Consider the following 13,331-nt stretch of genomic DNA (forward strand, 5'->3'; position numbering starts at 1 on the left):
GGCACAGCAGAAAATGACAAAGAATGTAAGATCGTTCCATTTGTTTAACAATGTATGCTACCCTGTTGCAAGCTTTTTGTTTCGACGTCGCCTCATTGATTTTCGTGTCAGTGTCACTATTTGTGTGTTCAATGCGTTGTCTAGCTGCTCTGCCCAGACTATGAGAACCCCGTTCAGTGCATTATGCTGCACAAGGACTGAAATGGTCACCCGTAATCGAACACAGTCCTCTTGACTGTGTCTCAGTGCTCTGAGGACCGATCAAGGAGATGCTCACTGACTCGTTGAGACGTTCCTGAATTAAGTATCCCACATACTCTGCAAAAAAAAAAAAAAAAAAAAAAAAAGGTGAAGCACCCATAGGGGGAGGAAGGAAAGAAATGAAATTTCGCTGGTTGACAGAGGTTATATGACATTATTTTAGTTATTACAATATCGAGTCAAATTTAGAAGTAATTTGTCAGTAAGAGCCCACTTATTAGTGTGACTTGCACCCCCTCTGGCTTGGATGTATATACTGATTGTGCGGGAGAGCGTGTCATAAAGCCGTTGCATCCTCTCCTGAAGCAAGCCAGCCCATTCATTGGTCCTTTAATCCTGGATACTGGCACGCGGAGGGCGTTTAGTCTAACTGAAAATCAGTGCTACATAGGGACAGTAACAGACTCAGCCATTATGCTACATGTTTCGCTGGATTCCCACTTCAACGGATGTCTTTATTCAGCTGATACTCTATATATAAACTCACATTACACTCCAGCTGAAAATTCCATATCTCTCGATTACACTGTCAAGACTCATTATTGTGATCACTCCTGCCATCGAGAGTAAGCACTGCTTGCTGTGCAGAGGCCATCAACGTGCCCTGGGTGTAACACAGTTGGACGCTGAGAGGTCTCCACTGAATGTGGAACTGCTGTCTATCCTGTGGCTCCAATGACTGTAGAATGGTACCCAGCGGAGTCCTGGAAGTTCTAAGAATCCTGCATGACGGTCTTCCCGACTTTGTAGCTCTGTGGTAGGGCACATGAAATCGCTGAAAGAACGTATCATTCACGGTAAAGAGGATCATTGTGTATTGGTGCACGTAATCTCCTAACACCACCGTTTATACTGTGCAAGATATTGTATGGCGTACTTGATCTCTTAGGAACAAATGATCCTGAGGGAATAGGGAGCATCACGACCAATACAGGGATCAGTGACACAAGATCGTTGTAACGAGATTAAATACTGTAACAACAAAATCTACTAAAAGTAAAGTCAGAATATGTCTATTAGAAAAAGTAGATAAAAATTCGCTTTTCTCCTTCCTAAGACACAGTCTACATTCCCTCAGATCTAACTATGTGAATGTAAACCATACGTGACTCAAATTCAAAGAAACAGTATCAACAAAATTTGAAAGATTATACCAACTCGTATATTAATAAGCGGCGGAACTGGTCCCCCACGATACACAAAACAGATCAGAAGATTACTCCTCAACAGTGGCGAAGTCTTACAGGAGCTCAAAATTTAGCCGTATTTCAGTACGAGATGGTTTTAATAGTTTCCAAAATGAAACTCTGTTTCGAAATCTGACTGAAAATCCAAAGACATTGTGGTCGTATCTAACGTACACCAGCGCCGAAACAAAATCAATTTTTTCTCTGCGTAGTTCAAATGGCTCTGAGCACTATAGGACTTAACATCTGAGGTCATCAGTCCCCTAGGACTTAGAACTACTTAAACCTAACTAACCTAAGGACATCACACACATCCATGCCCGAGGCAGGATTCGAACCTGCGACCGTAGCAGTCGCGCGGTTCCGTGCTGAAGCGCCTAGAACCGCTCGGCCACCGCGGCCGGCTCTCTGCCTGGTAACAATGGTAATGTTACCTATGACAGTGCCACTACATACAGTTTCTGAAACTTTTTCACCAAATGAGAGGGAGTAAAAATTCCAGAATGCCAATCAAGAACTGATGCCAACATGAGTACCTTACAAGTACATATCATCGAGTAGCGGAGCAACTCAAATCACTTAAGAAAGGAAAGTATTCCGATCCAGACCAATTAGATTCGTTTCAGTGTATGCTGCTATAATAGCTCCGTACTTAGCAATGGTATACAGCCGTTCGTACGGAGAAAGATTCGTAACTAAACACTGGAAATTTGCGCAGGTCCCACCAATCCTCAATAAAGGAAATAGGACTAATCCGCTGCATTACAGACTCATATCAATGACGTCGATATCTAGCAAGATTTTGGAACGTATACTGTGATCAAATATTATGAATTACCTCTAAGAAAACGATCTGTTGAGACATAGTGAGCACGAATTCAAAAAATGTCGTTCTTGTGCAACACAACTAGCCTTTTATTCTCATGATGAAATGATGTATCAAGTATCAACAGGAATCTAGAACTGATTACACATTTCTAGATTTGGTTCCGTTCCTCACAAGTGGCTTATAATTAAATTGTGTGCCAGTGGAGTACCGTCTCAGTTGTGCGACTGGATTCATGATATACTGCCATAAAGGTCACAATTCGTAGTAATTTACGGAAAGTCATCCAGTAAAACAGAAGTAATATTTGACGTTGCCCACGGAAATGTTATACACTCTCTGCTGTTCCTAACCCATATAAATGATTTAGCAAACAACCTGAGCAGCCATCTTAGATTGCTTGCAGATGAGGCTCTCATTTACCGTCTTGTGACGTCACCAGTAGATGAAACCCGATTGCAAAATGATTTAGACAATATATCTGTGGGGATCAGATGTAATTATGTAATTACGTTTTCCTGGAGACACAATGAGTCTCTACTTTAGGTAAGGATAAGAGCTGTAGCAATGAATCAAAATCTGTGACACAACAAGATTGTTCTGCTTACTGGGCAGATCAAATACACCGTATTTCTTTTTTTTTAGTACAGCCATATCAAGGATTTTTTTCATTTCATTTGTTCCTCGCTGTTCTTGTTATGTGATCTGGGCGGACGTCACATGACACCCCTTCAAGTTTATCGTTGAATAGTCCACTCAGTTTTTTTTTTATTTCAGAAGTCAGCCAGCCCTCTGACCGAACACGCTGAGGTATAGTGCTTGCACCCTGGAATTGAGGTTAACACAGCTGCACGGAGTACCCCAACACAGCTCAGCCCATCTGCCTAGTAAGGAGGAGACCTGAATTGAAGTCCCAGACTTGATACAAATTTTGATTCATTACTTCAACTTCTATCCTCATCGAAGTTATCTGTGCAGTGTGAAATGTGGCAATTGACTCTAAATAATGAAAAATGTGACATCATCCACATGAGTACTAAGAGGAATCCGTTAAATTTCGGTTACACGATAAATCACGCTAATTTGAAGGCTGTCAGTTCAATAATATACCTAGGGATAAACAGTTACGAACAACTTAAATGCCAACGGTCACATAGATAATGTTGTGTGCAAGATGAAACAAATACAAATACTGCATTTTATTGGTAGAACACTTCGAAGATGCAACGAATCTACTAAAGAAACGGCCAACATTACGACTGTCCGTCCTCTGCAACAGTGTTGCTGTACAGTATGGGATTCTTTCGAGATAGGACTCAGGGAGGACATAGAAAAAGTTTAAAGTTTGGCAGCTCGCTTTGTATTATCGTGAAATAGGGGAGAGAGTGCCACGGATATGATCAGAGATTTGAGGTGGCAATCATTTAAACAAAGAAGCATTTTTCGCTGAAGCAAGATCTTTTCACGAAATTTTAACGTCCGACTTTCTTCACCACTGCGAAAATATTTTGTTGGCGCCCACTTACGTAGGGAGAAATCGTCATCGCAATAAAATAAGAGGCGGCAGAGAAATAGGATGAAAGTGGTTCGATGAATATTCTGCCAGGCACTTATGTGTGAATCGCAGAGTAATCGTGTAGATGTAAATTTACGTCCTGTCACCTAGCCCAATACAAAGTGGCATTCAACTGCCCTGTAACCATCCATTCGTGTTCCTTATATTTCGGTCACTCTGCCTCGTTTCATCTAGAAATACAATAGATGTGACTCTGTCAAGCAGCTCTTCACTAGTACTGTATTTGAACATCACAGGATTGTGTTTCCTACATATGTGTAGTAATTTACAGTTTTTTTTACATTTAGCGCATGCTGAAATTCATCAAGCCATACACAAAATCTGTCCCAGTCATCAAATATCTCCCTACAGCCACTTAACAACGACAACTTTCCGTACACTACAGCATCATCAGCAAATATCCGTCGATTGCTGCTCACGCTATCCGACAGATCTCTTATGTATACATGGTCTAATGGGTACAAGTGCAGGTATTTTTACAGTGGTACCTTATGATATGCATGTATCAGTGTGCTGGTTGTTTTTTCGTTTTTTCACTACGTCGAACAGTCTTCCCACAAACACGTAACAAACTTTACGACCTGATGTTTTCTTACGGTCAAACTACACCACTAAGTGGAGTACGGCTGTCAGCATAGACTAATTGTTTTGCGTCCACGCATCCACACTTTAACACATGACCTACTGTTCAGGGGAAAATAAGCATTAATAGTTTGTTCTTCTCACATGTATTTGGAGGAATTAGATTTGTAATGGGTATAACTATTAGTCTTCAAATGACGTAAATACTGATGTATTGTTTTTCAGCACTTTGTCCTTAGTCACCAATAGAAACATCTGCACTTGAACCCGTTTCACTTTGTATAGAGAACAAGAGCGGAATTTTCACAACTTTCTGGGGCGCTCATGGTGATATCCTTGTCTCTGATGAACACTCTCCGTCCAGGACAAGGTACTGGGTCATATTACTTAAAACGTGATCAGGGAAACTATCTCCTATGTCCTAACCTTTGCTTACAGTTTGCATTGTGTCACTGTGACGAACTCTCAGCGGAAATATTGGAATATGGAATCTGTCTGTTGCCCTTCATCCATGTATTGCGAGATACCACCAGAGAAAAGGACAACTGATGGTGTTGTACGCTGCGTGGCACGTATCGACGTCCATGTCCATGTGGCCGCACATCTTTACATTTAAACACAGGCCGCTGTTTAGATGAACGTCCATTCACCGAAAGCTACACGCGCACCATGTGTGCAGGGTGTCCGAGAGGCTTTCATCCTATCACTTATTGACCAGTCTGGTGTGGAAATTTGGCAATTGAAGATAGCAAAATGAAAGCCGAAGTTTTAAATTTCGAATTTAAGAAATCATTCAAGCAGGAGAATTGTATAGACATACCGTCGTTTGACCATGAAACAGACTCCAATATGTACGACATACTAATAAGCATTCCTGGCGTACAGAAACAATTTAAGGAGTTGAAAACAAATAAGTGACCAGGTCCGGATGGAAACCCAATTCCATTTTTCAAAGAGTACTCTACGGCAATGGCCACTCATTTAGCTTGCATTTATCGCGAATATCTCACCCAGCTCTAAATCCCAGGAGACTGGAAAAAGGCGCGGGTGGCTCCTGTTCGTAAAAAGGACAAAGGAACGGACCTGCATAATTACAGACCAATATCCCTAACATCGGTTTTCTGCAGAATCCTTGGAAATTTCCTCAGTTCGACTATAAAAAATTTTCTTGAGGCCGAGAAATTTTCGTCTACGAATCGGCATGGTTTTAGAAAGCATCACTGGTGCGAAACGCAGCTTGCCATTTTCTCACATGATATACTACGAACTATCGAAGGAGGGCATCAAGCAGATTCAATATTTGTAGTTTTCCGGAAAGCGTTTGACACGGTGCCTCACTGCAGGCTGTTAAAGAAGGTACGAGCATATGGAGTAAGTTCACAGCTTTATGAATGGCTCTCAGACTTAATTTATGGAAGGCGAGTGTTCATCAGACACAAGGATATCGTGAGGAGCGCCTCAGGGAAGTGTGATAGGACCGCTGTTGTTCTCTGTATACATAAATGAATTGGTGGACAGGGTGAGCAGCAGTCTGTTGTTGTTTGCCGATGATGCTGTGATGTACGGTAAGGTGTCGTAGGTGCTGTAGGAGGATACAAGGTCACTTAGAAAAAATTTCCGATTCGTCTGATGAATGGCAGCTTACTCTAAGTGTAGAAAAATGTAGATTAATGCGGAAGAGTAGGAAAAACAAACCCGTAATGTTCGGATACAGCAATAGTAGTGTCCTGCTTGACACAGTCAAGTCGTTTTAATCTCTGGGCGTCTCTTTGCAGAGTGATATGGAATGGAACGAGCACGTGAAGATCGTGATAGGAAAGACGAATGGTCGGCTTTGGTTTATTGGGAGAAATTCTAGGGAAGCGTGGTTCATCTGTAAAGAACACCGCACACAGTACGCTAGTGCGGCCTATTCTTGAGTACTGCTTGAGTGTGTGGAAGACGCAGCAGGTCAGATAAGGAAGACATCGGAGCAATTCAGAGGTGGGGTGCTATGTTTATTACTGGTAGGTTCGAACACAACGCAGGTGTTACGGAGATGCTTTAGGAACACAAATGGGGATCCCTGGAGGGAAGTCGTTCTTTTCGAGGAACACTATCGAGAAAATGTAGAGAACCGGCATTTGAAGCTGCCTGGAGAGCAATTCCACTGCCACCAACATACACTGCACGTAAGGACTACTAAGATAAGATACCAGAAATTAGTGCTCATACGGAGGCATACAGCCAGATGTTTTTCCCTCGTACTGTATGCGAGTGAAACAGGAAAGTAAATAGCTAGTAGTGGTACGGGATACCCTGCGACATGCGATGTAAGGTGGATTGCAGAGTATCGCTGTAAATGTAGATTTTGCTTCGAATGATCTTTGCTGTGACATCCCTGTATACTGACCATTCCTGGCGGGAAACCCTTTTGTTCGCAGCGTTTCGATGAGAGGCGCTTGCTCTTACCGTCTTGTGGGCTGCGATGGCGCCGGCCTGGGAGCCGCAGGCGCCCTTGTCGGCCGAGTGCCCCGCGGCGGCGGCTCCGGCGCCCGCCCCCGCAGCCGCGGCGGAGCTCTTCTTGGGCCGCAGCAGGCTCAGCGCCGACTTCCGCACCGGCGCCGCCGCCCCCGCCACTCCGCCCCCGCCTCTGGCCTCGGCGCTTTCCGCCGGCGTCACCGCGTCCCTGTGGTGGTAGCCGTGCCTGTCGACAAACGGAGCCAGTCATTAGCACCACCACTCCCGCATTTCCTGTTTTGTCAGTGCTCAACCTGTGTAAGTAAAAATTCCACTGCGTGCATGAGACTACGCCATTCAAAGCAATCATTTTACTTTATCATGTCCGCTGCTACCAATATCTGTTTATTTATATCCACAGAGAGTTTCAAAGGTTGAAACCTTCGTCAGCACGTGGACTTACCTGTGCTAGTACGACATGTGTGTGTTTTGTTACGACTTTGGGGCACTGTCTCCAGTGGTCACGGGCTGCTTTTCCTGTATTAACACTCTGCCGTCCGGCGACACTACACTGGTGTCGTGCGCGAAATAACGGTCAGCGGCCGGCGACACCACAGTGGTGTCGTGGGTATGGTATCGCTCAATGGCCGGTGACGCCACAATGGTGTCGTTTGCGTAGTATCGCACAGTGGCCGGCGACAGCACTTTAGTATCTTTTGCATTCTGTTGGTGTTTTGTTTCGGTAACAATAAGTTACACACGTCAATAACTTTTTTGTTTTTATACGTACTTGTGCCCTTTCCTCATGGCAGAATAAAGAGACGATACGATTATTTACGATGAATGCGCGGAGCAAAACTTGGAGGTTGCCACTACATCGCGTATGTCTCATCATGATCCGGTTAACAGACTTTCCAGTCACATAAAGCAACACCAACTAATAGGCCTACGTATTTCCGAAAGGAATAAACGAAAACGAAGAAACTGCCATGAATGTTCCAAAAACAAAAAAAAAAAGAACAACAAACTTAATGTGCAAGTCTTGTAGAGTTACGTTATATCTTTTTCATGTGATGCGCAGCAAAACAAAGTACCAAAGACAATGCAAATAAACAAATTCATGAAACAAATAAATTTTGTATTTATTTACGATGTATATCTTCGAAATTTCATGACAGTAGGGAAACAGGGTTGAGAACTTACGAGAACTAACGATGAGATTAGTAAAAGTAACAATTTATAATCTCCCGATAATGTCAAGAACGGCTGGCGACAAGCCAACTAATCCGCATTAGCGCTGCCGGCGCCTAGCGAATACATTTGAACGAGATGTGCGGACGGCAAAGTGTTAATACATCACAAATAAACTGTTAACATTCTGTAAATAAAGACGGTGTCTTGATACTACAAAATGTAACAGGTTATTTGTGATGTATTACGACCAGTTACTGGTAACAGTAAACTTGTTGTTTCATTCGATAGCAATAACAGTCACGGTAAAGCCTAACCCAAAAATGTTGAAGTTTAATATGTACCATGTCTTCCCATTTTACAAAAGATGTGTAGTGGAAGAGCAAGAGTTAAGTTGCCAATCACTGTAACTCTCGATCACTCAGTAGAGACCTATCGACTTAGTCCTATCTTTGAGAACTATTATTACCCACACATGAATGAGGCATTTATTTTATCTTATTGAGTTGTCAACCGTAATCTCAAACCACCAATCTTTACAGAATCGAACTTCCTCATATAAAACATTTTCAAACGTCTAAAAATATGTTTAAATTTTGTGATAACTGCTCAGATTATCAAACACTGGGTCGGTATAGCCTGGATAATTCTCGCTCCATTTTAAGGAAACGTAGCTTCTCACACGTCTGAATAACTATGATGTTCTATTTATTGAACTATGTGCCGTACAATGACATGATTTTGCAGATAAGTTATACAGTGTTTCTCAGGAGGAATGGGCCGTAATCAGAGATAAGAAATGATCATTCGAAGCAAAAAAGTCTAACAAACATGGGTTCTAAAACGCGTATCTTAAGATCTATTAGCACTTTTTCATCGTTGATACTATGAAACAAATATCTGCTATTGCAAGCTCTTCGCTTTCCTTGTTTTGAGTGGTGACAGCATGGACCAAGACACGAAAAAACTGAATGTGGACGCTGAAGTGCATAGCGTCAGAGCACAAGCTCGATTTGCGTCAAGGATAGGGAAGGAAATCGGCCATGCCCTTTCCAAGGAACCATTCCGGCATTTGCATGGAACGATTTAAGGAAATCACGGAAATCCTAAATCTTGGTGGCCGGACGCGGATTTGAACCATCGTCCTCCCGACTACAAGTCCAGTACGCTAACCACTGCTTCAGATCGATCGGTCTCTCGCTGCTGGAACTAGCGGCTATAGCCTTCCAATATCTTCTTTTTTCTCCACGACTTCAGTTGTGTGTGTTATCTGTAGCGTGCTGAAAAAGAAAATAGAAGAATTTGGTAAAAGTACGCAGGTCTCATGGTTTAGGAGTTCTCGGGGCGTAGTTTCATTCCATCAAAAAGCTACTTGCGATCTTTCAGCCCATAACCTGTATTTTGACTTGTGCAGTCCCTTCTAGCGTAAAAAAGGAAACAAGGAAGACTAGGGTTCAACGTCCCGTCGACATCGAGGTCATTAGGGACTGAGCTCGAATATTTCAAGGGAGGAAAATCGACAGTGCCCTTTCAAGGGAACCTGGCCAGCATTTTCCAGGAGCGACTAAGGGAAACCACGGAAAACTTAAATCGGGATGGCAGAGGCGGATTCGAACCGTCGTTCTTCAGAAAGTGAGTCCAATGTGCTAACCACTGCTCCACCTCGCTCGCTCTTTCTATCGTATTCAAGCATTGATTGTTGGTGTTTATTTACCCCACATGTCTCCTAAGACAACTTAAGTTTTCTTTTCAGAACTTTTACTCTCATTGGGTAGTGGTTTTTCCAAACATACATGTACCTACCTCATAAGCACACTTCGAGTGTAATCATATATTCCACAGTGACATTTTCTTTTCAGAAAGCAACCGAGAAAATCAACTCGACGGCCATTAAGAGAGCCTCTCTACCGTCAATCTTTTGACGTTGTTGAAAATAAGAGCTCAATAGATGGCAGGCATCAAAAGCTACCGGGTTTTCAGAGGCTGCCTTAAGGAAAGTCTCAAAACAGGCAAAACTAAGTAAGCACCTCGGCCGATTCACAAAGTTTCTTCATTGGAAGAATGACGAGCAATACTGCCACTCTGCATTTCCCTCGATAAACGGTTTTTCGGCCTTGCTATTGGATCATTACGACATTTACTTTTTGAATTCGCGGAAAAGTAGAAAGTTCCTAATTTGTTTTTCTATATATTTATTTGTAATCTTTATTATTTTATTCAGGTGAGTGTTTAAGTATACACCAAGTACTTCAGGCCCGTGTGCTCTTACCCTGCATTTTCAGAAAAATTTTATTACTCCTCTAATGATAACTGGATGACAAACTTTCACACAATGTTACCAAGATATCAAACTAGGTTTTGCTTTGTTGCTGCTAGTTTTTTAAATATTTATTGAAACCAAAAATGCGTAAATTTTTAAACAATTTTATTGTTGCACAAAACTCTGTACTTTACTCTCCTTTTCACCATAATTTCTACTAGTATTAAGACAACTGCTATAGCGAATAGCCAACTATTGAATTCAATCCCCAAATAAATCGGACGTCTAATTTTCAAACCACTTGAAAACGACCTTTTTGAGGTCATTGCCATTACCGTGTCGCTAACACCCTTAAATGGATGTTGGTTTCTCTGTCAGTGGCTACCAGACCAGGTCTACACGGGACGAGGTCAAGTCGGTCCCTACCATATAAAGCGATCAGACTTTTTGATAATTGAGCCGCATGTGGACAGGCATAAACATGAAGAAGAAAAGGAAGACGTCTTGCCGAATCACTTCGAACTTTTGTTTCGTTAAACATCTTAGGTTTGATTGAGTTCACCTGTGGTGAAAGAAATCCCATCATCACCTAACAAGCTCAAAACACAGTGCACATGATGTCTCAGATTGAAGTTGTTTGTATGATGTTCACCTTTCTTTCGTGGTGTTGAGTGAATCCAGTCTATGTATTATTGTTTCAATTGGAGTATTACACGGTACACCTTTTTTTTCGTCTCCAGTGACAGTTAGGCTTAAAATTTCATGCCTGTGTCTCTCAAGGTAAATCAAAGTACTTGCTACTGAATTAGCATTGTACGCCTCAGTAGATATTTTCGGTAACCAGAGCGAGCCAAACTTTCGGTAATTTAAATGTTCTGTAAAACTTTTTTAAAGGACACAACTTATTAGATAAGAAATAGATCGTAAAGTGTCTGCTTACTTGAACGTTTGCATTAACTTTCCGCGTAAGGTATTCAGTAATTCTTCAGTGGTGAAACATGATGACCCATTCGCACGTCCTTATGATCAATAATATGGCCATGTGTAACGTTTTAACCTGCTGTCTTATCATTCTATCGCTCGTAGTGCTTTCATTTTAAATTTCACTAATCTGCCTATTAATTTCGACCGCATTCATGTCTTTTGCACGCAGAAAACGAATCTCTCTGCGTATTTCACACATGGCGGGATTTTCAATTAACTGAGGTCTTTTAAATAAACACAAACGATCGTAAGCACGGATTAATGCATCGATTATGGTGTTTGTGGATAGTCAATATAACGAGATACTCATCCGGCATGCAAGAATTGCCGCCCACAGCAATGCAGCAGCCATATTTTAAAACGGTACTTACTTAAAAAACACGATTCATAATTTATATTGACATAAAGGAGCTTAGCGAGCTTTATGTTTTTCTGTTTCAGCACAAGAACAAGAATGGGGAAGAAAATACTTGTCCATTCAGCTTACTTGAGAGTAGAAAGAAATTAGAGGTTAATATGTTTTACAACATCCCACTGAGATCAACGTACCTTGGACACTATCTTTGCTGATTCGAGAAAAATTAAATCAACTTCTGGAAAACAAAATACGACGAAAAACGATGCATAAACATTTAATGGAAAGGGGGCAGCTTGAATTTGCGCGACACGTTTTAAAACTAAAATCGTATTCTGCACAAACCAATTTACCGCTGAAAAGCGCCCACGTGACGCTGCCGTAATCCCTTTACGCCTGACAATATCCCTGGACGTTAATCAAACGACAGAGTTTGCATATAGCGCAAAATACAGTATTAACCCATTATGTACTGTACTAATTGCCTCTGCCTGAAAGCAAATCCGGAAATAAATTGCGCAGCTCTCTGGTCTGCACATTTCTGTAAAGCATCACACGACTTGCAAAACGCGCTCCGGAGAAGGAAAATTTTAGTACATTACATTCTGTCAAAGAAAGATGAATAATTTGCATAACATTCAAAATTAAAATCAATATACGTCGATTTACCTCCAACTTTCCTTCTCGGAATACAATACGAAAATCTCTAGATAAGAAAGCAAGACAGTGCCTTTTAGAAGAAAATACGCAATTTGAAGAGAAATAACTTTAGACAATAGATTTGACTTCCAATACCTTGGCTATGGCAAACTTACGACACTGATCAGGCTGTCGATCATAAACTGAGTAAGTACAAATACTTATCTGAGACGATCAAAAAATGTTATATAGAAAAACGCGAAAAAACAAGAATGACGTTTTATAAAGTACCAGTTTTTATGTACGGCTTAATGACGTGGGTAACGAATACTAAATGGCTTGGTAAGATATAGATATTCGTAAGAACAATGAAAGGCTGACTGGAGAGACGTTAAAATGTCGATTTGTTAGATAACAGAAAATTTTTAAAACAGGCCGCGATCGAAAACATTTTTGTGCCTAAACTTTTTCCCTAAACACTGGAGACGTCCTCAGATTCTACAAAGACATAGTTAGATAATTCGTAAACTTCACAAGTTCAGAAAGTTAACATGCTTGTTTATAACTTCGGAAGATATCTGCTGCATTTGGAGACGAAATGACAGAAACAGAAATTGCCTTAGTCTAACAAACATAAAACAGAAATCACCAAGTCTGTAAATACCGACTGTGAAAAACTGCACTGTAAAATAAAGAAAGATTGGTCTCAATGCTGAACTGAATGCCATAAGGAATAACGACTGGAGACATTGGGAGACGGAGGAATCGTTGGTGATACTTTTCTTTGTGACCGGGAAAGGCGAATTACCTACTCCTTGAAAGGAGAAGAAATGCTTTTTAAATATTGTCAATTAATTTAGTTGCTATGCTGCAAGAAAGAGTGATTTGTTACGTTATTCATATGAGCATGTAATATTTATTTATTTTTAACACGAAGTTGGCCCTTGTAAAATAGCTCAGTTGCACTAAAAATGAAAAAAGAGGTAAAAATGAGTAACAGCAAATATTCTGCACAAGAAATTCGAGAAATC

At 41.3% G+C, this 13,331-nt stretch overlaps 1 protein-coding gene across 1 annotated transcript in view; it reads right to left on the minus strand.

The window, feature by feature from the left end:
• The window catches only part of LOC124775839 (ubiquitin-conjugating enzyme E2Q-like protein 1), a 641,480-nt gene that overhangs the window by 29,254 nt on the left and 598,895 nt on the right, over window positions 1–13,331 (minus strand). Inside the window, exon 6 of the mRNA XM_047250674.1 lies at window positions 6,884–7,118. Coding sequence (XP_047106630.1) covers window positions 6,884–7,118 — 235 coding nt within the window. The remainder of the gene's footprint in view (window positions 1–6,883; window positions 7,119–13,331) is intronic.

The sequence above is a fragment of the Schistocerca piceifrons genome, chromosome 2, assembly GCF_021461385.2.
Source record: "Schistocerca piceifrons isolate TAMUIC-IGC-003096 chromosome 2, iqSchPice1.1, whole genome shotgun sequence".
NCBI classification, from domain to species: domain Eukaryota; kingdom Metazoa; phylum Arthropoda; class Insecta; order Orthoptera; family Acrididae; genus Schistocerca; species Schistocerca piceifrons.